The sequence below is a fragment of the Oncorhynchus kisutch genome, linkage group LG5 (genome assembly GCF_002021735.2).
Source record: "Oncorhynchus kisutch isolate 150728-3 linkage group LG5, Okis_V2, whole genome shotgun sequence".
NCBI classification, from domain to species: domain Eukaryota; kingdom Metazoa; phylum Chordata; class Actinopteri; order Salmoniformes; family Salmonidae; genus Oncorhynchus; species Oncorhynchus kisutch.
In genome coordinates this window covers 58863355-58887357 of record NC_034178.2, presented here as the reverse complement: position 1 = coordinate 58887357, position 24003 = coordinate 58863355, and the positions used below count along the sequence as shown (strand labels likewise).

General features: G+C 43.8%; 1 protein-coding gene across 1 annotated transcript in view; it reads left to right on the top strand.

Moving 5' to 3' along the window:
- Positions 1-24003, top strand: part of LOC109891622 (voltage-dependent calcium channel subunit alpha-2/delta-3) — a 67533-nt gene that overhangs the window by 27523 nt on the left and 16007 nt on the right. Inside the window, exons 10-18 of the mRNA XM_031825527.1 lie at positions 6155-6233; positions 7465-7610; positions 8104-8121; positions 21051-21122; positions 21524-21604; positions 21709-21783; positions 23198-23281; positions 23660-23731; positions 23845-23906. Of these exons, the coding sequence (XP_031681387.1) occupies positions 6155-6233; positions 7465-7610; positions 8104-8121; positions 21051-21122; positions 21524-21604; positions 21709-21783; positions 23198-23281; positions 23660-23731; positions 23845-23906 (689 nt within the window). The remainder of the gene's footprint in view (positions 1-6154; positions 6234-7464; positions 7611-8103; positions 8122-21050; positions 21123-21523; positions 21605-21708; positions 21784-23197; positions 23282-23659; positions 23732-23844; positions 23907-24003) is intronic.

The window sequence follows — 24003 nt, the reverse complement described above, 5'->3', positions numbered from 1 at the left end:
ACATCCAATCACATTAACCGTTACTCTCGTGGGAATTCCACTAACGGTCCATATGTAGCCAAACGTAGCTGCTGCTCATGTTGGTATCTGTACTGATGGCGCAAAAGCCATGACAGGGAGACATAGCGGAGTGGTAACGCGTGTGGAAGAAGTTGCTCCCAACGCCACTTGGGTATACTGCAGCATCCACCGTGAGGCTCTTGCTGCCAAGGGAATGCCTGACAGCTTGAAAGACATTTTGGATAAAAAGTGGAAATGGTTAACTTTGTTAAAGCAAGGACCCTGAACTCTTGTGTATTTTCTGCGCTATGCAATGATATGGGCAGCGACCACGTAACGCATTTACAACATACAGAAAGAAGTGCGCTGGTTATCAAGGGACTTAAATTGAGAGACAAGCTTAAAGTTGTCTTTACTGACCATAATTTTCACTTGTCTGACCGCTTGCATGATGACGAGTTTCTCACACAACTGGCCTATCTGGGTGATGTTTTTCCTCACCAAAATGATCTGAATCTAGGATTACAGGGACTCGCCGCAACTATATTCAGTGTGCGGGACATAGAGGCTATGATTAAAAAATTGGAGCTCTTCTCTGTCTGGATTAACAAGGACAACACACAGGTCTTTCCATCATTGTATGTTTTGTGTGCAAATGAACTCAAGCTTACAGACAATGTCAAATGTGATACAGCGAAGTACCTGAGTGAGTTGGGTGCGCAGTTACGCAGGTACTTTCTTGAAACGGATGACACAAACAACTGGATTCGTTATCCCTTTTATGCCCTGTCTCCAGTTCACTTAACAATATCTGAACAAGAGAGCCTCAAAATTGCAGTTCTGTGAAAATTTAATTTAATCAGAAGTAACTGCCAGATTTTTGGGATTGGGCTGTGCTTAGAGTATCTTGCCTTGGCAAATCATGCTGTTAAGACACTGATGCCCTTTGCAACCACGTACCTATGTGAGAGTGGATTCTCAGCCCTCACTAGCATGAAAACTAAATACAGGCACAGACTGTATGTGGAAAATGATTTAAGATAGAGACTTTCTCCAATACAACTATCAAGGCACAAGGCGAGACACAGATGGCTGCAGTCTTACAATGTTTACTAATCCAAAGGGGTAGGGAAGAGAATGGTTGTGGACAGACAAAAAAGTCAGTACCATACTAGAGTCTAGGAGGTACAGAGTGGCAGACAGGCTCGTGGTCAAGGCAGGCAGAATGGTCATGCAGGCGGGTACAGAGTCCAGAAACAGGCAAGGGTCAAAACCAGGAGGACTAGAAAAAGAGAATAGCAAAAGGAGTACGGGGGAAAACACGCTGGTTGACTTGACTAAACATAGAAGACGAACTGGCACAGAGAGACAGGAAACACAGGGATAAATACACTGGGGAGAATAAGCGACACCTGGAGAGGGTGGAGACAATCACAAGAACAGGTGAAACAGATCAGGGCGTGTCAACAACCCAACATTGCAGAGTTACAGTGCCTTGCGAAAGTATTCGGCCCCCTTGAACTTTGCGACCTTTTGCCACATTTCAGGCTTCAAACATAAAGATATAAAACTATATTTTTTTGTGAAAAATCAACAACAAGTGGGACACAATCATGAAGTGGAACGACATTTATTGGATATTTCAAACTTTTTTAACAAATCAAAAACTGAAAAATTGGGCGTGCAAAATTATTCAGCCCCCTTAAGTTAATACTTTGTAGCGCCACCTTTTGCTGCGATTACAGCTGTAAGTCGCTTGGGGTATGTCTCTATCAGTTTTGCACATCGAGAGACTGACATTTTTTCCCATTCCTCCTTGCAAAACAGCTCGAGCTCAGTGAGGTTGGATGGAGAGCATTTGTGAACAGCAGTTTTCAGTTCTTTCCACAGATTCTCGATTGGATTCAGGTCTGGACTTTGACTTGGCCATTCTAACACCTGGATATGTTTATTTTTGAACCATTCCATTGTAGATTTTGCTTTATGTTTTGGATCATTGTCTTGTTGGAAGACAAATCTCCGTCCCAGTCTCAGGTCTTTTGCAGACTCCATCAGGTTTTCTTCCAGAATGGTCCTGTATTTGGCTCCATCCATCTTCCCATCAATTTTAACCATCTTCCCTGTCCCTGCTGAAGAAAAGCAGGCCCAAACCATGATGCAGCCACCACCATGTTTGACAGTGGGGATGGTGTGTTCAGGGTGATGGGCTGTGTTGCTTTTACGCCAAACATAACGTTTTGCATTGTTGCCAAAAAGTTCCATTTTGGTTTCATCTGACCAGAGCACCTTCTTCCACATGCTTGGTGTGTCTCCCAGGTGGCTTGTGGCAAACTTTAAACAACACTTTTTATGGATATCTTTAAGAAATGGCTTTCTTCTTGCCACTCTTCCATAAAGGCCAGATTTGTGCAATATACGACTGATTGTTGTCCTATGGACAGAGTCTCCCACCTCAGCTGTAGATCTCTGCAGTTCATCCACAGTGATCATGGGCCTCTTGGCTGCATCTCTGATCAGTCTTCTCCTTGTATGAGCTGAAAGTTTAGAGGGACGGCCAGGTCTTGGTAGATTTGCAGTGGTCTGATACTCCTTCCATTTCAATATTATCGCTTGCACAGTGCTCCTTGGGATGTTTAAATCATTTCACGGTAAGGTATACACATCTTGTATTCGGCGCATGTGACAAATACAGTTTGATTTGATTTCCGCGGTCGAAAAAAGGACAGGCACAAGCAAGAGTTTGAAACAGTTGCATTGGTAAAATGAAAGCAATCAATCCAATGAGATTTAAGTGACAGGTGGATTTGGCACTATTCAGACACAGGAAGTAGTCTCTGTCGCCCCAGGCTGGCTCTCTATTGGAGGGTCATTCTGGCAGGAGGCCACACTGTGACAAACGACTTGGTGAAAACGTTAAACAAATGCAATTGAAATTAAATGGGCTGCTGTACTATTCACAGTGCAATAAAAACAACACCTTGGGGCCCTTTTGTCCAGTCCTATCAAGCATGTGTGTGTCGGCAGACTCTGCACAAAGGAGCAGTATCTGGCAGTGTAACCTCCATCCCCCCACATACCCGGAGGGGCAGTATTTGGCAGCCGTTCACTCTGAGCCGTGGCTGGCGGATGCCACAGAGAAAATTCTAACTGTCTCTTGTTTCTCTGTGCTGTCAACCTTGGTTTATACACACAGATCTAATTAAGCGCAGACATGCAGATCATATGGATGAGCAAGAAAGAGAGCAAGAGGAAGGAAACATAATGAAAATGAGAAGAGGATGCAGGAGAGGAGAGCAGAGATGAAGGGAAGGGAAAGGAAAGGAAAGGAAAAGCAAGGAAAAGAAGAAAGACAGAGAGCTATACTGAGTGCTGGGTCTTTCATTGTGAGGCACAAACAGTACTGTAGTAGTCCATACATCCACCCTCTCCTCTCCTCTCTTCAGTGGTAGACTATACATCCCCCCTTCTCTCCTATACTTTCCTCTCCTCTCCTCTACTTTCCTTTTTCCTCATCTACACCTCTCCTCTCTTTGGTGGTAGACGATACATCACCCCCTCCTCTCCACTCCTCTAATTTCCGTTCGGTAGTAGATTATACATCCACCCTCCTCTCCTTTCATCTCCTCTCTCTTCGGTAGTAGATTATACATCCACCCTCCTCTCCTCTCCTCTCCTCTCCTCTCCTCTCCTCTCCTCTCCTCTCCTCTCCTCTCCTCTCCTCTCCTCTCCTCTCCTCTCCTCTCCTCTCCTCTCCTCTCCTCTCCTCTCCTCTCCTCTCCTCTCCTCTCCTCTCCTCTCTTCGGTAGTAGATTATACATCCAGTTCTCAATGGGATTAAGGTCTGGGGAGTTTCCTGGCCATGGACCCAAAATATCGATGTTTTACTTATGGCAAGGTGCTCCATCATGCTGGAAAAGGAATTGTTCATCACCAAACTGTTCCTGGATGGTTGGGAGAAGTTGCTCTCGGATGATGTGTTGGTACCATTCTTTATTCATGGCTGTGTTCTTAGGCAAAATTGTGAGTGAGCCCACTCACTTGGCTGGGAAGCAACCCCACACATGAATGGTCTCAGGATGCTTTACTGTTGGCATGACACAAGACTGATGGTAGCGCTCACCTTGTCTTCTCCGGACAAGCTTTTTTCCGGATGCCCCAAACAATCGGAAAGGGGATTCATCAGGGAAAATGACTTTACCCCAGTCCTCAGCAGTCCAATCCCTGCACCTTTTGCAGAATATCAGTTTGTCCCTGATGTTTTTCCTGGAGAGAAGTGGCTTCTTTGCTGCCCTTCTTGACACCAGGCCATCCTCCAAAAGTCTTCGCCTCACTGTGCGTGCAGTTGCACTCACACCTGCCTGCTGCCATTCCTGAGCAAGCTCTGTACTGGTGGTGCCCCAATCACAACGCTGAATCAACTTTAGGAGACCGTCCTGGCGATTGCTGGACTTTCTTGGGCACCCTGAAGCCTTCTTCACAACAATTGAACCGCTTTCCTTGAAGTTCTTGATGATCCGATAGATGGTTGATTTAGGTGCAATCTTACTGACAGCAATTTCCTTGCCTGTGAAGCCCTTTTTGTGCAAAGCAATGATTACGGCACATGTTTCCTTGCAGGTAACCATGGTTGACAGAGGAAGAACAATGATTCCAAGCACCACCCTCCTTTTGAAGCTTCCAGTCTGTTACTCGAACTCAATCAGCATGACTGAGTGATCTCCAGCCTTGTCCTCGTCAACACTCACACCTGTGTTAACGAGAGAATCACTGACATGATGTCAGCTGGTCCTTTTGTGGCAAGGCTGAAATGCAGTGGAAATGTTTTTGGGGGATTCAGTTCATTTGCATGGCAAAGAGGGACTTTGCAATTAATTGCAATTCATCTGATCACTCTTCATAACATTCTGGAGTATATGCAAATTGCCATCATACAAACTGAGGCAGCTGACTTTGTGAACATTTATATTTCTGTCATTCTCAAAACTTTTGGCCACGACAGAGGAAGTAGACTATACATCCATCCTCTCCTCTCATATCCACTCCTCTCCTATTTGGTAGTATTCTATACATCTATCCACCGCCCTCTTATCTCATCTCATCTCCACTCCTCTCCTCTCTTCAGTAGTAGACTATACATGTATCCACCCTCCTCTCATCTCCACTCCTCTCCTCTCTTCAGTAGTAGACTATACATGTATCCACCCTCCTCTCATCTCATCTCCACTCCTCTCCTCTCTTCAGTAGTAGACTATACATGTATCCACCCTCCTCTCATCTCCACTCCTCCCCTCTCTTCAGTAGTAGACTATACATGTATCCACCCTCCTCTCATCTCCACTCCTCTCCTCTCTTCAGTAGTAAACTATACATGTATCCACCCTCCTCTCATCTCCACTCCTCTCCTCTCTTCAGTAGTAGACTATACATGTATCCACCCTCCTCTCATCTCCACTCCTCTCCTCTCTTCAGTAGTAGACTATACATGTATCCACCCTCCTCTCATCTCCACTCCTCTCCTCTCTTCAGTAGTAGACTATACATGTATCCACCCTCCTCTCATCTCATCTCCACTCCTCTCCTCTCTTCAGTAGTAAACTATACATGTATCCACCCTCCTCTCATCTCATCTCCACTCCTCTCCTCTCTTCAGTAGTAGACTATACATGTATCCACCCTCCTCTCATCTCCACTCCTCTCCTCTCTTCAGTAGTAGACTATACATGTATCCACCCTCCTCTCATCTCCACTCCTCTCCTCTCTTCAGTAGTAGACTATACATGTATCCACCCTCCTCTCATCTCCACTCCTCTCCTCTCTTCAGTAGTAGACTATACATGTATCCACCCTCCTCTCATCTCATCTCCACTCCTCTCCTCTCTTCAGTAGTAGACTATACATGTATCCACCCTCCTCTCATCTCCACTCCTCTCCTCTCTTCAGTAGTAGACTATACATGCATCCACCCTCCTCTCATCTCCACTCCTCTCCTCTCTTCGGTAGTAGACTATACTTTCATTCTCCTCTCATCTCATCTCCACTCCTCTCCTCTCAGGAAAATGGAGCACCATGTGATTCCATCACTGCACATGTTTATGTATTCTCTATTTAAATCACCACACTGTAAATGGCTGATGTCCCTTTCTTCTTCAAATAGGTGCGCATATTCCCATACCTGATTGGCAGAGAGTCTGCCTTTGCTGATAACATGAAATGGATGGCCTGTGCTAATAAAGGTTTGTCTTTTCTTAAAAATTGTATAATAACCACATACACTATGTACCAAATACACTACACAGCACATGTATACTATTACTGTGATGGTATGTTGAATGTGTGGGTATGAGTGTGTGTTGGGTAGATTTTCTGTGTGTGAATGTGTGGGCGTGGTTGGTAGATTGGCTGTGTGTGAATGTGTGAGTGTGTGTTGGGTAGATTGGCTGTGTGTGAATATCAAATCAAATGTATTTATATAGCCCTTTGTACATCAGCTGATGTCTCAAAGTGCTGTACAGAAACCCAGCCTAAAACCCCAAACAGCAAGCAATGCAGGTGTAGAAGCACGGTGGCTAGGAAAGACTCCCTAGAAAGGTCAAAACCTAGGAAGAAACCTAGAGAGGAACCAGTCTATGTGGGGTGGCCAGTCCTCTTCTGGCTGTGCCGGGTGGAGATTGTAACAGAACATGGCCAAGATGTTCAAATGTTCATAAATGACCAGCATGGTCAAATAATAATAATCACAGGCAGAACAGTTGAAACTGGAGCAGCAGCACGGCCAGGTGGACTGGGGACAGCAAGGAGTCATCATGTCAGGTAGTTCTGAGGCATGGTCCTAGGGTTCAGGTTCTCCAAGAAAGAGAAAGAAAGAGAGAAAGAGAGAATTAGAGAGAGCATACTTAAATTCACACAGGACACCGGATAGGACAGGAGAAGTACTCCAGATATAACAAACTGACCCTAGCCCCCCGACACATAAACTACTGCAGAATAAATACTGGAGGCTGAGACAGGAGGGGTCAGGAGACACTGTGGCTCCATCCGAGGACACCCCCGGACAGGGCCAAACAGGAAGGATATAATATGTGAGCGTGAGTGTGTGTTGGGTAGATTGGCTGTGCTGATGTGTGCAGAATGGAGTGTTAGTGGAGACACAGGGCTCAGGGGCCATACCTGCCTAATCACTCTTTCTGTCAGAGACTTTCCCCCTGGCCACCTGCCGCTGATGGCTACCGTGTGCCCATGCTCCAGATGAGAGGTGAATGCTCTGGACTGGGAAAGTCACAGTCAGGAAAAGTGACCACTGTGGGATTACACAGCCCAGCTACTCTAACTTTATTCTGACACTCACAGTAACACACACTTACTGTGAAATACCCCTAGTGTGATACATTGTGTGTGCGTGTGCACGTGCGTGTGTGTTTGTGTGTGTGTCTGTGTGTGCGTGCGTGCTTGTGTGTGTTGCCATAGGGTATTTCAGTCAGATCTCCACACTGGCTGATGTACAGGAAAATGTGATGAGGTATCTTCATGTTATGAGTCGTCCTAAAGTCATCGATCATGAACATGACACGGTCTGGACAGAAGCCTACATGGACAGCACTGGGAGTATCATAGTGAGTAGAAAAGGGCATGAGTGTACGTGTGTACATAATGTACTGTATGTGTGCGCATGTGTATGTGCTTGTGCGTTTGTGTGTGTGTCCGTGTGTGTGTGTCCGTGTGTGTGTCCTCTCTGATCAGTCCTCTTCATGCTACACGAGGGATTCCTCATTATGAGCTTCATTCATTTGACTGGATTTTCCCATTTGACTTGTTCTGCTCTTCTGTGTGCAGAATGATGATATGCTGTCTGTCTGGCTGACTGTCTGTTGAGTGTCTGTCTGTCTGTCTGTCTGTCTGTCTGTCTGTCTGTCTGTCTGTCTGTCTGTCTGTCTGTCTGTCTGTCTGTCTGTCTGTCTGTCTGTCTGCCTGTCTGCGTGTCTGTCTGTCTGTTTGTCTATCTTACTTACTGACTGTCTGTCTGAGTGTCTGTCTGTCTGTCTGACTGAGTGAGTGAGCGACTGTCTGTCTGTCAATCCTCATATGTCATTTTTCTGTCTCCTGCAGCTCTCCCAGCCACACAAGGTAAAGCCTTTCTCTCTCTCAGTTAAATTTCAATGTAAAGGCTTTATTGGCATGGGAAACATATTGCCACGACTAGTGAAATACAGTGGGGCAAAAAAGTATTTAGTCAGCCACCAATTGTGCAAGTTCTCCCACTTAAAAAGATGAGAGAGGCCTGTAATTTTCATCATAGGTACACTTCAACTATGACAGACAGAATGAGAAAAAAAATCCAGAAAAACACTTTGTAGGATTTCTAATGAATTTATTTGCAAATTATGGTGGAAAATAAGAATTTGGTCACCTACAAACAAGCAAGATTTCTGGCTCTCACAGACCTGTAACTTCTTATTTTAAGAGGCTCCTCTGTCCTCCACTCGTTACCTGTATTAATGGCACCTGTTTGAACTTGTTATCAGTATAAAAGACACCTGTCTACAACCTCAAACAGTCACACTCCAAACTCCACTATGGCCAAGACCAAAGAGCTGTCAAAGGACACCAGAAACAAAAATGTAGACCTGCACCAGGCTGGGAAGACTGAATCTGCAATAGGTAAGCAGCTTGGTTTGAAGAAATCAACTGTGGGAGCAATTATTAGGAAATGGAAGACATACAAGACCACTGATAATCTCCCTCGATCTGGGGCTCCACGCAAGATCTCACCCCGTGGGGTCAAAATGATCACAAGAACGGTGAGCAAAAATCCCTGAACCTCACGGTGGGACCTAGTGAATGACCTGCAGAGAGCTGGGACCAAAGTAACAAAGCCTACCATCAGTAACACACTATGCCGCCAGGGACTCAAATCCTGCAGTGCCAGACGTGTCCCCCTGCTTAAGCCAGTACATGTCCAGGCCCGTCTGAAGTTTGCTAGAGAGCATTTGGATGATCCAGGAGAAGATTGGGAGAATGTCATATGGTAAGATGTGGTCAAATATAACTTTTTGGTAAAAACTCAACTTGTCATGTTTGGAGGACAAAGAATGCTAAGTTGCATCCAAAGAACACCATACCTTCTGTGAAGCATGGGGGTGGAAACATCATGCTTTGGGGCTGTTTTTCTGCAAAGGGACCAGGACGACTGATCCGTGTAAAGGAAAGAATGAATGGGGCCATGTATCGTGAGATTTTGAGTGAAAACCTCCTTCCATCAGCAAGGGCATTGAAGATGAAATGTGGCTGGGTCTTTCAGCATGACAATGATCCCAAACACACCACCCGGGCAACGAAGGAGTGACTTCGTAAGAAGCATTTCAAGGTCCTGGGGTGGCCTAGCCAGTCTCCAGATCTCAATCCCATAGAAAATCTTTGGAGGGAGTTGAAAGTCCGTGTTGCCCAGCTACAGCCCCAAAACATCACTGCTCTAGAGGAGATCTGCATGGAGGAATGGGCCAAAATACCAGCAACAGTGTGTGAAAACATTGTGAAGACTTACAGAAAACATTTGACCTCTGTCATTGCCAACAAAGTGTATATAACAAAGTATTGAGATAAACTTTTGTTATTGACAAAAAACTTATTTTCCACCATAATTTGCAAATAAATTCATTAAAAATCCTACAATGTGATTTTCAGGATTTTTTTTCTCATTTTGTCTGTCATAGTTGAAGTGTACCTATGATGACAATTACAGGCCTCTCTCATATTTTTAAGTGGGAGAACTTGCACAATTGGTGGCTGACGAAATACTTTTTTGCCCCACTGTAGATAATCAACAAAAGTGAAATAAACAATAAAAAATTAACAGTAAAAACTACACTTCCAAAAGTTCCAAAACAATAAAGACATTACACATGTCCTATGAACAAACACTATACAGTGTTGTAATGATGTGCAAATAGTTCAAGTACAAAAGGGAAAATAAATATATGTTGTATTTACAATGGTGTTTGTTCTTCACTGGTCGCCCTTTTCTTGTGGCAACAGGTCACAAATCTTGCTGTTGTGATTGCACACTGTGGTATTTCACCCAATATATATGGGACTTTATATGGGAGTTTTCACATTCTTTGTGGGTCTGTGTAATCTGAGGGAAATATGTGTCTCTAAGATGGTCATACATTTGGCAGGAGGTTAGGAAGTGCACTCAGTTTCCACCTCATTTTGTGGGCAGTATGTACATAGCCTGTCTTCTCTTGAGAGTCTTTGGCAGCCTTTCTCAATAGCTTGCTTAGGGGCTCTTCTCCAGGTTAATTTCTCTGTAGGTGATGGCTTTGTTATGGAGGGTTTGGGAATCGCTTCCTTTTAAGTGGTTGTAGAATTTATCAGCTCTTTTCTGGGTTTTAATAATTAGCGGGTATCGGCCCAGTTCTGCTCTGCATGCATTATTTCATTATTTGGTGTTTTACGTTGTACACAGAGGATATTTTTGCAAAATTCTGCATGCAGAGTCTCAATTTGTTTTTTCTACCATTTTGTGAATTCTTGGTTGGTGAGCGGATCCCAAACCTAATGGGTTCAATAACTGATTCAAGTATTTCAAATTTGATGTATGTCACATTTTATGTTCCTTTTGGTGGCATGGAAGGCCCTTCTTGCCTTGTCTCTCAGACTATTCTCAGCATTGTGGAAGTTACCTGTGGTGCTGATGTTTAGCCCGAGTTATGTATACATTTTCGTGTGCTCTAGGGCAACGGTGTCTAGATGAAATTTGTATTCGGTGTCCCAGCAACTGGCCCTTTTTTGGAACACCATTTTTTTGTCTTACTGAGATTTACAGTCAGGGCCCAAGTCTGACAGAATCTGTGCAGAAGATCCAGGTGCTGCTGCAGGCTCTCCTTGGTTGGGGACAGAAGCACCAGATCATCAGCAAACAGTAGACATAAGACTTCAGATGGTAGTAGGGTGCTGCAGACTGTTCTAGTGCCCTTGCCAATTTGTTGGTATTGTCATGTCCTGACCATAGAAAGCCTTACTTTTCTATGGTGGAGTAGGTCAGGGCGTGACTGGGGGGTGTTCTAGTTTATTATTTCTATGTGTATTCTATGTTTTCTATTTCTTTGTTGGCCGGGTATTGTTCCCAATCAGAGGCAGCTGTTTATCGTTGTCTCTGATTGGGGATCATACTGGGGCAGCCTTTTTCCATTTGTTGTTTGTTGGATCTTGTTTTTGTATTGTTGCTTTTGAGCCCTACAAGGCTGTACGTTCGTTTGTTTGGTTCTCTTTCTTGTTTTTGTTGCTGGTTCACATTCTAATAAATTATGATGAACCCAAATCACCCTGCGCCTTGGTCTACCCATTTCGACGAGCGTTACAGGTTATATGTTGAAGAGTGTGAGGCTTAAGCTGCATCCCTGTGTCACCCCCTGGCACTGTGGAAAGAAATTTGTGTTTTTTTGCCAATTTTAACCGCACACTTGTTTATGTACTTGGATTTTACAATGTATGTTTTCCCCCAAAACCACTTTCCATCAATTTGTATAGCAGACCCCCATGCCAAATTGAGTCGAAAGCTTTTTTGAAATCAACAAAGAATGAGAAGACTTTGCCTTTGTTTTGATTTGTTTGTTCGTCAATTAGGGGGTGTGTAGGGTGAATACGTGGTATGTCATACCGTAATTTGGTTAAAAGCCAATTTGACATTTTCTCAGTACATTGTTTTCGCTGAGGTAAAATCTGCTGTTAATGATAATGCAGAGGGTTTTCCTAAGGTTGCTGTTGACACATAAACCCCGGTAGTTATTGGGGTCAAATTTGTCTACACTTTTTTGGATTGAGGTGATCAGTCATTGGTTCCAAAAACCAGGCAAGATGCCAGAGTTGAGGATTATGTTAAAGAGTTTAAGTATAACCAATTGGTCTGTATATTTTGTCATAAAATTTAGGATACCATCAACCCCACAGACCTTTTTGGGTTGGAGGGTTTGTATTTTGTCCTGTAGTTCATTCAATGTAATTGGAGAATCCAATGGGTTCTGGTAGTCTTTAATAGTTGATTCTACGATTTGTATCTGATCGTGTATATATTTTTGCTGTTTGTTCTTTGTTATAGAGCCAAAAAGATTGGATAAGTGGTTTATCCATACATCTCTGTTTTGGATAGATAACTCTTCATGCTGTTGTTTGTTTAGAGTTTTCCAATTTTCTCAGAAGTGGTTAGATTCTATGGACTCTTCAATTACATTGAGCTGATTTCTGATGTGCTACAACTTATTTTTCCATAGTGTACAGTATTTCTGTTTTGTTTTAGTGCTTCACCATAGTGAAAGCGTAGGCTCAGGTTTTCTGGGTCTCTATGTTTTTGGTTGGATAGGTTTCTCAATTTCTTTCTTAGGTTTTTGCATTCTTTGTAATCGGTCTGTGTGTAGCTGGTAAGGAGGAGTCAGGTGCAGGACAGCAGATATGAGTAATGAATGTACTTTACTCAAGAATACAAATATATACAACACAATAAACTAGCCCACAATAACGGACCATAAACATACAAACAATCACTTACAAAAACAATGGGGGAACAGAGGGTTAAATAATGAACAAGTAATTGGGGGATTGAAACCAGGTGTGTAAAACAAAGACAAAACAAATGGAAAATGAAAAGTGGATCGGCGATGGCTAGAAGGCCGGTGACGTCGACCGCCGAACACCACCCGAACAAGGAGAGGGACCGACTTCGGCGGAAGTCGTGACATTCTTCATCAAAACATTTGTCATTGTTGTCAATTTTCTTAGGTTGTCTGTTTGACATTTTTAGATTTGATAGGGAAGCTGAGAGGTCAAATATACTGTTTAGGTTTTCTACTGCTGTCGTGTCTTTACTATCATTAAATGAAGACTTGTAGTTTTTATCAAAGATTGTCTGTAATTATTATTACGCGATTAGACTGATTAATCATGTAACTGTAATTAACTAGGAAGTCGGGGGCGTCAAGGAAAATATTCAGATTACAAAGTTATAATTTTCCTAATATAACTTTTCAGATATTTTCATATCTGATCAATAGTCTTCTGAATTAATGAATTATTTATTTTACCTCACGTTAGTCTTATTCCAAACGTTGTAAATTATTGGTTATCTGCACGAACCCCGTCTTCACTATGTGTCATCCATACATCAATTGTCTTAAATCATTTATTTACTAACTAAATAATTCACAGAAATGCATAAACAAACAGTAGATAGTTACAAGGAAATGATAACGGAGTTTCCCTAATGGGATAAACTGGCATCGCGGCTTGGTGTACAAAAGGGAAGTGGGAGTCGACTGAGATAAGACAACACACAGTTGATAATTATAACAATTGAAATGCTAATCCTATGCACATGAACGCTCACTCATTTGTGAACAATTGCAATCAACATACTGTATATATTTACGCTCAGTGTGTCGTCGGGGTCTCTGTTGAAAAGTTTGTTTCTGTTGGAGAGTTTGCCCTCTCTGTCGTGGTTAGAATGGTAGTTCAGAGTGACATTCATTCATGTCGTTATGGATAGATGTTTCGGCAGTTGTCGGTCTTCACGTTCAAAGATACCGAATTCCTAGCTGCAGACTAGTAATTAATATCAAAGACTTGTTCTTATTCTGTCGGTATCGATAGTCTAAGAGTTTAACCAGTTTAACCAGTCTGGTCTCAAACCTTGGCCCTCTCGTTATCGAGGTAAGCTGGTCTGCAACCTTTGTCTTCTCATAATTGTGGGAAACATGGTCTGTTGAGAAATTCTCAAAGTGGGGTTTTTAGTCGGCAGAGCAGAAAAAGGCTGTCTCATGACGCCAGGTCCGAACTGGGCTCATGGGCGGTCCTCTGATTTAGTTACACTCAAAAGGGAATTGGAGTTTCCTTCATTAAACAGTCCAAAATCACATTAGACAATTTTACAAACAGTATCATCTTCACTCATTCATCTTATACAACAATTAGATGTAAACCTCATATCTGAGGCTATTATATTAACAGCGTTATGGTAATGTGGCCGTATTGTCTTCCATGAGTTTCACCAAATTGTACCAAACGGACCAGTTCGTAGCTGGATTCTTCACCGAACTTGTATACCTTCTCCAGAACATAAATGATGTTCGGTTCTCCAGACCTGTGAGGTGGAAGAAATTCCTTTGTTCTCTATGAAAATTCACTCTGTCTCTATACTGTGGCCATGAGGAGATAATCTCCTCCAGGAATTTACGACCTCTCTCTGACCACAGCAGCCTGGGTGTAGGAGACAGGGAGAGGGGGATGGGCTTGCTGTACCCAAAGAGGGCAACGTCATGACACTGCCAAATTTACACCTTCACTATTACAGTGAAGCCTTTTGTCTAGAAGGGATTGAATTTGTTGTTGCCTAATTGTTTTTTGGTAGATTTCCACACAATTTTCCTTCCATCTAAAGCACTTCTTAATATTTGTCAGTTCCTTTGGGTTTGATGCCTCATGATTGAGCATAGCTCTGTTCAAGTAGAGTTTGATTTTGCTGTGATCTGATAGGGGTGTCAGTGGACTGACTGTGAATGCTCTAAGAGACTCTGGGTTGAGGTCAGTGATAAAGTAGTCTACAGTACTACTGCCAAGTGATGAGTTATAGTTGTACCTACCATAGGAGTCCCCTCGAAGCCTACCATTGACTATGTACATACCCAGCACCTGACAGAGCTGCAGGAGTTGTGACCTGTTTTTGTTGGTTATGTTGTCATAGTTGTGTCTAGGGAGGCATATGGGGAAGGGAATGCTGTCATCTCCAGGTAGGTGTTTGTCCCCCTGTGTGCTGAGGGGGTTGGGTTCTTGTCCAGTTCTGGCATTTAGGTTGCCACAGACTAGTACATGTCCCTTGGCCTGGAAATTGTTGATCTCACCCACTAGGATGGAGAAGCTGTCATTGTTAAAGTATGGGGATTCTATTGGGGGGATATAGGTAGGACACATGAGGACATTTTTCTCTGTTGAGATAATTTCCTTATTAATTTCTCAACAGATGTAAAATGTCCCTGTTTTGACTCATTTAATAGAGTGGGTTAGGTCTGCTCTATACCAAATTAGTGGAGATGACCACTCGTGGGTTAGGTCTGCACTATACCAAATAAGTGGAGATGACCACTCGTGGGTTAGGTCTGCTCTATACCAAATTAGTGGAGATGACCACTCGTGGGTTAGGTCTGCACTATACCAAATTAGTGGAGATGACCACTTGTGGGTTAGGTAAAGTGGAATAAACTTTTTCAATCACTCCTTTGAGTGCTGTTGCCATCATTTACTGCTGGGCCCTCGGGGCATTTGTGCCAGTGTGAATTATGATGTGGCTGGAGGACCCTAGTCTGTCCTTTGCCAACAGCTCCAGGGCATGCCTAGTGTTTGGGAAACAGAGTTTAGCCACTTTGTGTTTGGGAAAAAGTTTATCCTCTTGAATGTATTTGCCATTTGAGTCAATTAGGAACACAATCTCTGGCTTTTGTGTGTCCTCAGTGGATGTGTGGGGGATGTCAGGAGGGCTATCGGGGGAGCTGACAGGGGGGCTGTTAGGAGGGTGTGGGGTCTGTTGGGTTGGTAGGTCCTGTGTTGTCTGTCCCATTGTGGTGTTGAGGTTGTAGTCTGGGTCTGAGTTGGGCTGTTCTGCTGGCTTGTCTTGGGGAGTGTCCTGCTCTCTGTCACACCTCAGCTTTCTGACCTCGTCCTTCAGTGCCATGTGTGCCTCTTTAAGTTCTCTCATCTCAGTCCGTAGAGCAGCCAGCTCTCTCAGACAGCCGTCCATCTCCACCTTCTGCCCTCTGGGTCTTGTTCGGGGTGTTGTTGTGCTGGTCTGTTTTATGGGTTTGTTCTGTCTGGATTGTGTGGACTAGCTCTCTGAGCTCCACCATGTCTCTCTCCAGTTCTAAGAATTTATCCCTGGAGCAGCAGTCAGTTGTGAGACCTGGGTGTGTTCAGCACTGTGTGACTATCCTCGTCTGCAGGACAGTTTGAAGAGGTGTGATCAGACTCACTCAGGATGGGGGAGTCGTCACAGAGAGAGAGCTTTTCCTACTGTGGTCTCTATTTGATCTCGGTAAGTCCTGCTGGAACTGCATGAGGATGCCCTACACCATTACTGTCACATTTGACTTGTACACATTTGACAGAGGTTGTTTAAATTTCCTCAATGTCTTGTATTCTGAGTTTCCACCCTGGGCCAATACTCTCTCTCTTGCCATAGGGGTAGTGTGCTGTTATAGCACTGTGCCAGGCCAGGGGATGGTGTGTGTTAATATAGCACTGTGCCAGGCCAGGGGATGGTGTGTGTTAATATAGCACTGTGCCAGGCCAGGGGATGGTGTGTGTTAATATAGCACTGTGCCATGCCAGGGGATGGTGTGGAAAATGAAGTTGCTTAACTTTCCCCTCTTTGTAGCAGTCAGCGGTGAAACTGTCCTGCCATTGTTGGGCTCAAATGTTTTCACACATCTGATTTCACACTTCAGTGCTAATTGAAGGTGCCACCAGGTCTGTTCTGTCCTAGCAACTCGGTAGCTTAGTATACTTATTTACTTAGCTTTATATAACACAATTACCTGGAGATTATTGTATTTTACTTTTTGGCTTGTGAAGTAGCTTCAGAGTGAGTATTACTCACTCAGTGTTGTGATGGACGGTATTTCCAGGACCCACTGTGTTTTTTTCTGCAGGTCTTGGTTTGTTAGAAGTTTTTTCTTGAGAGTCCTTGGTAGTAATAGTCCATTCAGGTAATTTTGTCCAAAATCAAGGTTTTAGGTCAGAAATTTTGATTTGGATTGAAGGTTTTACTGCTTAGGTTACTATCCTGTATGTCCTTCTGAAAAAATTCAAGTTTATCTACATTTATCTCTATTTCTTTCTCTTCTCTCTCTCTCTCTCTCTCTCTCTCTCTCTCTCTCTCTCACTCTCTCTCTCACTCTCTTTCTCTCTCTGATAAAAATCAGTCTCTGACTAGAACTGCTTGAAACAAATTTCCTTGTCATTTAGAGATTGAATGTGTATTGTGTAAGTACATGCACACACACACATAAACTCATGTACACAAACAAACACACACAGAAGCGCACTCATGCAAGAACTAGATCACACCGCACGCACGCACACACACACAGTGGTGACAGAGGTGAGGGTTGGGTTGGTAGGGGGATTGTCCTCTAGAGTGTATTCTGCTGTATCTCAGCCACAGAGACACACCATTGATCATTCTGTGGATCATTGCCTTTTATCTCCTAAAGCCTGTAATAAAACTGACATTGGAGCGGAGAGAGACAGAGAAAGAAGGAGAGGGGACAGGGGAACAGGGGGACGGGGGACGGCAGATGGGGGGCAGAAGGATATCACAAGGTCATTTCCCAGAAAGATCTTGTGTCTAGCTTCTGCTGACTGCTGCAGAATATTCCCTGTGTGTCTGTACTGAACCCTTCTATTCCCTGTTTTTCTGTACTGAACCCTTCTATTCCCTGTGTGTCTGTACTGAACCCTTCTATTCCCTGTTTTTCTGTACTGAACCCTTCTATTCCCTGTGTGTCTGTACTGAACCCTTCTATTCCCAGCGTGTCTGTACTAAACCCTTCTATTCCCTGTGTGTCTGTACTGAACACTTATATTCCCGGTGTGTCTGTACTAAACCCTTCTATTCCTAGTGTGTCTGTATTAAGCCCTGCTATTCCTAGTGTGTCTGTACTGAACATTTATATTCCCGGTGTGTCTGTACTAAACCCTTCTATTCCCTGTGTGTCTGTACTGAACCCTGCTATTCCTAGTGTGTCTGTACTGAACATGTATATTCCCGGTGTCTCTGTATTAAGCTCTTCTATTCCCGGTGTGTCTGTACTGAACCCTTCTATTCCCGGTGTGTCTGTACTAAACCCTTCTATTCCTAGTGTGTTTGTACTAAACCCTTCTATTCCTAGTGTGTCTGTATTAAGCCCTGCTATTCCTAGTGTGTCTGTACTAAACCCTTCTATTCCTAGTGTGTCTGTATTAAGCCCTTATATTCCTAGTGTGTCTGTACTAAACCCTTCTATTCCTAGTGTGTCTGTATTAAGCCCTTCTATTCCTAGTGTGTCTGTACTGAACATTTATATTCCCGGTGTGTCTGTACTAAACCCTTCTATTCCTACTGTGTCTGTACTAAACCCTCCTATTCCCTATGTGTCTGTACTGAACCCATCTATTCCTAGTGTGTCTGTTTTAAGCATTTCTATTCCCATTGTGTCTATACTAAAACCTTCTATTCCTTATGTATCTGTACTGAACCCTTCTATTCCCAGTGTGTCTGTATTAAGCCCTTCTATTCCCCGTGTGTCTGTACTGAACCCTTCTATTCACAGGGTGTCTGTACTGAACCCTTCTATTCCTAGTGTGTCTGACATGAACCCTTCTATTCCCAGTTGGTCTATGCTAAACCCTTCTATTCCCAGTGTGGGCTGCTGCTCTGGGAGGGAGAGGGTGGTCGATGGTGAAACCGTCCATTAATCATTTTGTTGAGTCAACAAGGAAACATTCTCCCACCTTAGTACCTTAGTCCCCTAGTCCCCTAGTACCATACAGAGACTACCTTAGTACCCTAGTACCCTAGTACTTTAGCCTCTGTATGGTACTGGGGTTCTAAAGTACTAGGGTACAAAGGTACCAAGGTGCTAGGGTACTAAGATAGCCTCTGTATGGTACTGGGGTACTATCTTAGTACCCTAGCACCTTGGTACCTTTGTACCCTAGTACCCTTGTACCATACAGAGACTACCTTAGTACCCTAGTACCTTAGTACCCTAATACCCTATTACCTTTTTACCCTAGTACTCTAGTACCTTAGTACCCTAGTACCATACAGAGACTACCTTAGTACCTTAGTACCCTAGTACCTTAGTAATCCAGTACCTTAGTACCCTACACAGTTCACTACCTCTCTCCGACACATGTTCTGTACTATACATGGACACGCTCTTTTTTGCAATACACATTCTATCCTGCACACAAACAGCCACATACATATACACAGTACACGCACACTCACACACACTCCCTCTCTTTTAGGCAAACTCACACTCACTTCCACACACAAATAGCCACACAATCACACAGTAGACATAAGCACACACAGTCACAGCTGTGTCCATGAGCCTGTTAGGGAATAGCAGACCTAGTTTCAGTGATGCCTCCGGAACTTTCATTGCGCACACCTGTCCCCTATTCCCACTGATTAGTACTTGTATAAGTGTGCCCTTTGGTTTCCATTGGACTGTCCATTATTGTTACATTGTCCGTTGGTGCGTGGGAGTACCTGTGCTGTGTGTTTTGGCTTTCGTGCCCTTGTGGATTGCGCAGATGATTACGGGTCTCGTCCCGTGTGTTAATCATTGTGCGTGTGTGTTATTTTTTCAAGGTGCTCCTCGCTCTTTTGTTTTGGGTTTCTACCGTGTGATTTGTTACGGATTTGTTTGGTCTTCGTCCCCGTGCCTTTACACGGCACGCCGTAATTTAGGTTTAATTTAAAAAACGATTATGCATTCCTGCATCTGTCTCCCAATGCTTCATGCCAACGTGACAGCTCATGTGTTTACTCAAGTCACTTCTCATTCTGCTGAGCATAGCCCTGCTCTCAGCCAAACAAGAAACACTGGGGATTGCTCTAAACCGGAGCTGTAAAGCCACAAACTACGAGCAACATTAAATAATATATAATATAAATATATAATAAAATCTCCTGAAGACAAAATGAAATGAATCTGCCTCTACGCCATAACCAAATCACTGTAATATTTATTGTCCCTCCTCTAGAATCAAACGTACACTTTGGGGTTCACAATATGTTTGACAAAATTATTTTCATAGTTACAAATCAGGTCACCCTACTAAACTTCCCTGCTAAAACATATTGTAATTTTGTTGACAACAGTGTATATAAAACAGCTACCATGCTGCTCTTTTTACAGTTTGATAAACTCAGCTGAGAACGTTCTCTCTCTCCATTCAGCTCCACTCTCCTAATCTTGAGGGGCGTTTCTTTGAAATGCACATCCAATTCCCTTGATCCCTTACATAAATAGACCAATCATATGCTTCAATGTGCCGCGGTTCACAGTGCTGTGGTAAAACAGGACAATGATAGAGGTTCTGCTCATGATGTTAAGTTGCAGGCGCAAATGCTACGATTTCAAAAATATTTGGAGTACAGTTGAAAAGTTAACACACTGACTATACAATGGACTAATTACAAAACTAAATACAGTATTTTTCACTGCGTGAGATATAAGAGGTGTGGCGTGTGAGTGTGACAAGAGGGTCAAATACGTGTCTCACAGCCAATGCATGAGAGTTGGGAGCTCTGAGACTGTCTTCTATTTGATTTATTTGACCTTTATTTAACTAGGCAAGTCAGTTCAGAACAAATTCTTATTTTCAATAAGGGCCTAGGAACAGTTGGTTAACTGCCTTGTTCAGGGGCAGAACGACTGATTTTTTACCTCAGGGATTTGTTCCTGCAACCATTCAGTTACTAGTCCAACGCTCTAACCACTAGGCTACCTGTCTCTAACCACTAGGCTACCTGTCTCTAACCACTAGGCTACCTGTCTCTAACCACTAGGCTACCTGACTCTAACCACTAGGCTACCTGTCTCTAACCACTAGGCTACCTGTCTCTAACCACTAGGTTACCTGTCTCTAACCACTAGGCTACCTGTCTCTAACCACTAGGCTACCTGACTCTAACCACTAGGTTACCTGTCTCTAACCACTAGGTTACCTGTCTCTAACCACTAGGCTACCTGTCTCTAACCACTAGGCTACCTGACTCTAACCACTAGGCTACCTGCCGCCCGCCAGACATGTTTATTTTGTATAAACATGTCTGTTTGGTGAAATCTATTTTGGTGAAAACTTGGCACGGATGGACATTGTTGCTTATATTCCTCTGTTGACTCAGATTAGCATTTAGCATCAGTCAGAAAGAGAACACTGTAGCAACAGCCTATGATAGTTAAAACATAAGGAATCTCAGTAGACATGGTCTCTGATACTGTGTTCTGTCTTAGTCCAGAAACAAGAAGGGCCCCAGCCTGATGACCACTGTGGCCATGCCTGTGTTCAGCACCAAGAACGAGACGGTAAGTTTGTGTGTCTTTGTGTGTGTCTGTCTGTCAGTCTGTATTTTTCTTTCTTTCTGTCCATCTGATTGTCTGTGTGATACTCATTGAGTCTGTCTCTCTCTCTGTCATTGAGTCTGTCTCTCTCTGTCATTGAGTCTGTCTCTCTCTCTGTCATTGAGTCTGTCTCTCTCTCTGTCATTGAGTCTGTCTCTCTCTCTGTCATTGAGTCTGTCTCTCTCTCTGTCATTGAGTCTGTCTCTCTCTCTGTCATTGAGTCTGTCTCTCTCTCTGTCATTGAGTCTGTCTCTCTCTCTGTCATTGAGTCTGTCTCTCTCTGTCATTGAGTCTGTCTCTCTCTCTGTCATTGAGTCTGTCTCTCTCTCTGTCATTGAGTCTGTCTGTTTCTCCTCTCTGTACAGAAGAACCAGGGTATTCTCCTAGGGGTAGTGGGCACAGACATTCCCCTACAGGAACTTATGAAGATCATCCCTAAACACCTGGTACAGTGTCTAATAACCCAAAGTTATGACGCATTGTCATTTACTGTTCTCATACACTCTACTTCATGTAATCAATTATCTCTATATTATTTGTGTGCCTTCAGCTGGGTATCCACGGTTACGCGTTTGCCATCACTAACAACGGGTACATCCTGACCCATCCAGACCTGAGGCCACTGGTAATACACTGTCTCCTAAACACACTTGTCCCCTAACCTTAACTGTAACCTTGCCACAACATTGCATTAGCCCTAACCTGCACCTACACCTTGAACTATATAGAAAGCAGGAGAGCGAGGTTCATTGAATTGTTAATACATATAATGCCGCCAATGAATATGAGTGTTTTTAAAAACAGAACCAGTTTGAGTGAGTGAGCCTCCCAACTTGCTCGGTAGCAATTTATAATCCTCACCTTTTCCTTTGATATATGCATGCAGGGAGGGATACAGACCATTGATAGTACTGTAGGTCTGGCTGGCCCTGGCTAACTGAGCTAACAGTAACCCTGAGGTAACCCTCCTGTCCTGTAACTGTCCTATGCATAGACTGCACCATAGACACTCACCTGTAACTGTAGACTAGACCATAGACACTTACTCTCTGGGATCCTGCTTGGGTTCCCACTAGAAACATGTTCTAGTGGATCTGTGTGTAACAGTGTCTGTGTAATATTAGCGCCCCTGTGTGGGTTTTTCTGTGTCGTAGACTGTGATGTGACTGTGGGTGGTGTATTCTGATCTTGAACCAGACTCTATTGGACTGGATGTTTTTATGTTATTGGTTGTTGAATGAACTGATCAATTAGGCATTATTGAACTGGGGACTTCTAACCTGGTGGAACCAGCCTGATGACACTATAGCTCAACATTCTGTTTGAGCGGTCAACATTCTGTTTGAGCGGTCAACATTCTGTTTGAGCGGTCAACATTCTGCGCAGTGAGTCAGTCTGCTTGATCAGGCTAGGAGTGTTCTGGTTTTGAGCAAAACAGTGTTAGTGAGGCCTTATAAAAGGTTCACTCTGAAATGTGTTTCATTTTATTCGAATTTTTAAAAACATTTACCCCTTTTTCTCCCCAATTTCGTGGTATCCAATTGGTAGTTACAGTCTTGTCTCGTCACTGCAACTCCCGTACGGACTCGGGAGAGGCGACGGTAGAGAGCCATGCGTCCTCCGAAATACAACTCAACCAAGCCGCACTGCTTCTTGACACAATGCCCACTTAACCCGGAAGCCAGCCACACCAATGTGTCGGAGGAAACATCGTACACCTGGCGACCGTGTCAGCGTGCATGTGCCCGGCCCACCACAGGAGTCGTTAGAGCGTGATGTGACAAGGACATCCCTGCCGGCCAAACCCTCCCCTAACCCAGATGACGTTGGGACACCTTCGGTTTCATCGGTCGCGGCCGGCTGCGACAGAGCCTGGACTCGAATCAGGATCTCTAGTGGCACAGCTAGCAACTATGATTCAGTGTGTTAGACCACTGCACCACTCGGGAGGCCTGAAATGTGCTGTTTACACAGAACATCCACAGTGCAACCAAAATCTGAAACTGTTTCCCTCAAATGTGTGTTCCTCTGTGCCTCAGTACCAGAAGGGCCAGAAGAGGAGGAAACCCAACTACAGCAGTGTGGACCTGTCTGAGGTGGAGTGGGAGGACAAGGATGACTTTGTACGTCTAAACCCTGACATAACAAACTTTATACACGCATCTGATTCCTAATACAGACAGACCGGTTTCATTTTAAATAATAATACTATTGACAGTATTCAATCCAAGGCGTGTTATATAGTAGCACACTGGACAGCCAACAAGGTGCCTTTTAAAAGCAATGTCCCAGACATTCGTGGAGATCACATTCATGGTAAACGCTGCGGATGTCGGCTCAAGCGTAAATTACCTTTAAAAGGGGCATTATCGGCTGTCCAGTGTGTAACGCGCCTCTGATTGAATGCTGGTCTGATCAAACTGAACAAATATAACACCTCCTGGTGTTAATGATGACACCAGAACTGCACAGACTCCTTACAGCTTGTTTTTCTGTTTCAGCTGCGTAATGCCATGGTCAACAGGAAGACGGGGACTTTCTCCATGGAAGTGAAGAAGACAGTGGACAAAGGGGTGAGACAGGAGGAGGAGGATGACCCTTACAGTTACTGTATATCAAAGACTGTGGACTGTAATGAAATCAGTGGATGAGTCCTCATGCTTCGTGCTTTCCTCTGTGCTATCAGAAACGTCTGCTGAAGATGCACAATGACTACTACTACACTGAAGTCAAGGGAACGCCCTTCAGGTTTACGCAGTTTCCTATTTATCTTGATACATTCTCTAATGTTTAATGTACAGTGCATTCGGCAAGTATTCAGACCCCTTGACTTTTTCCACATTCA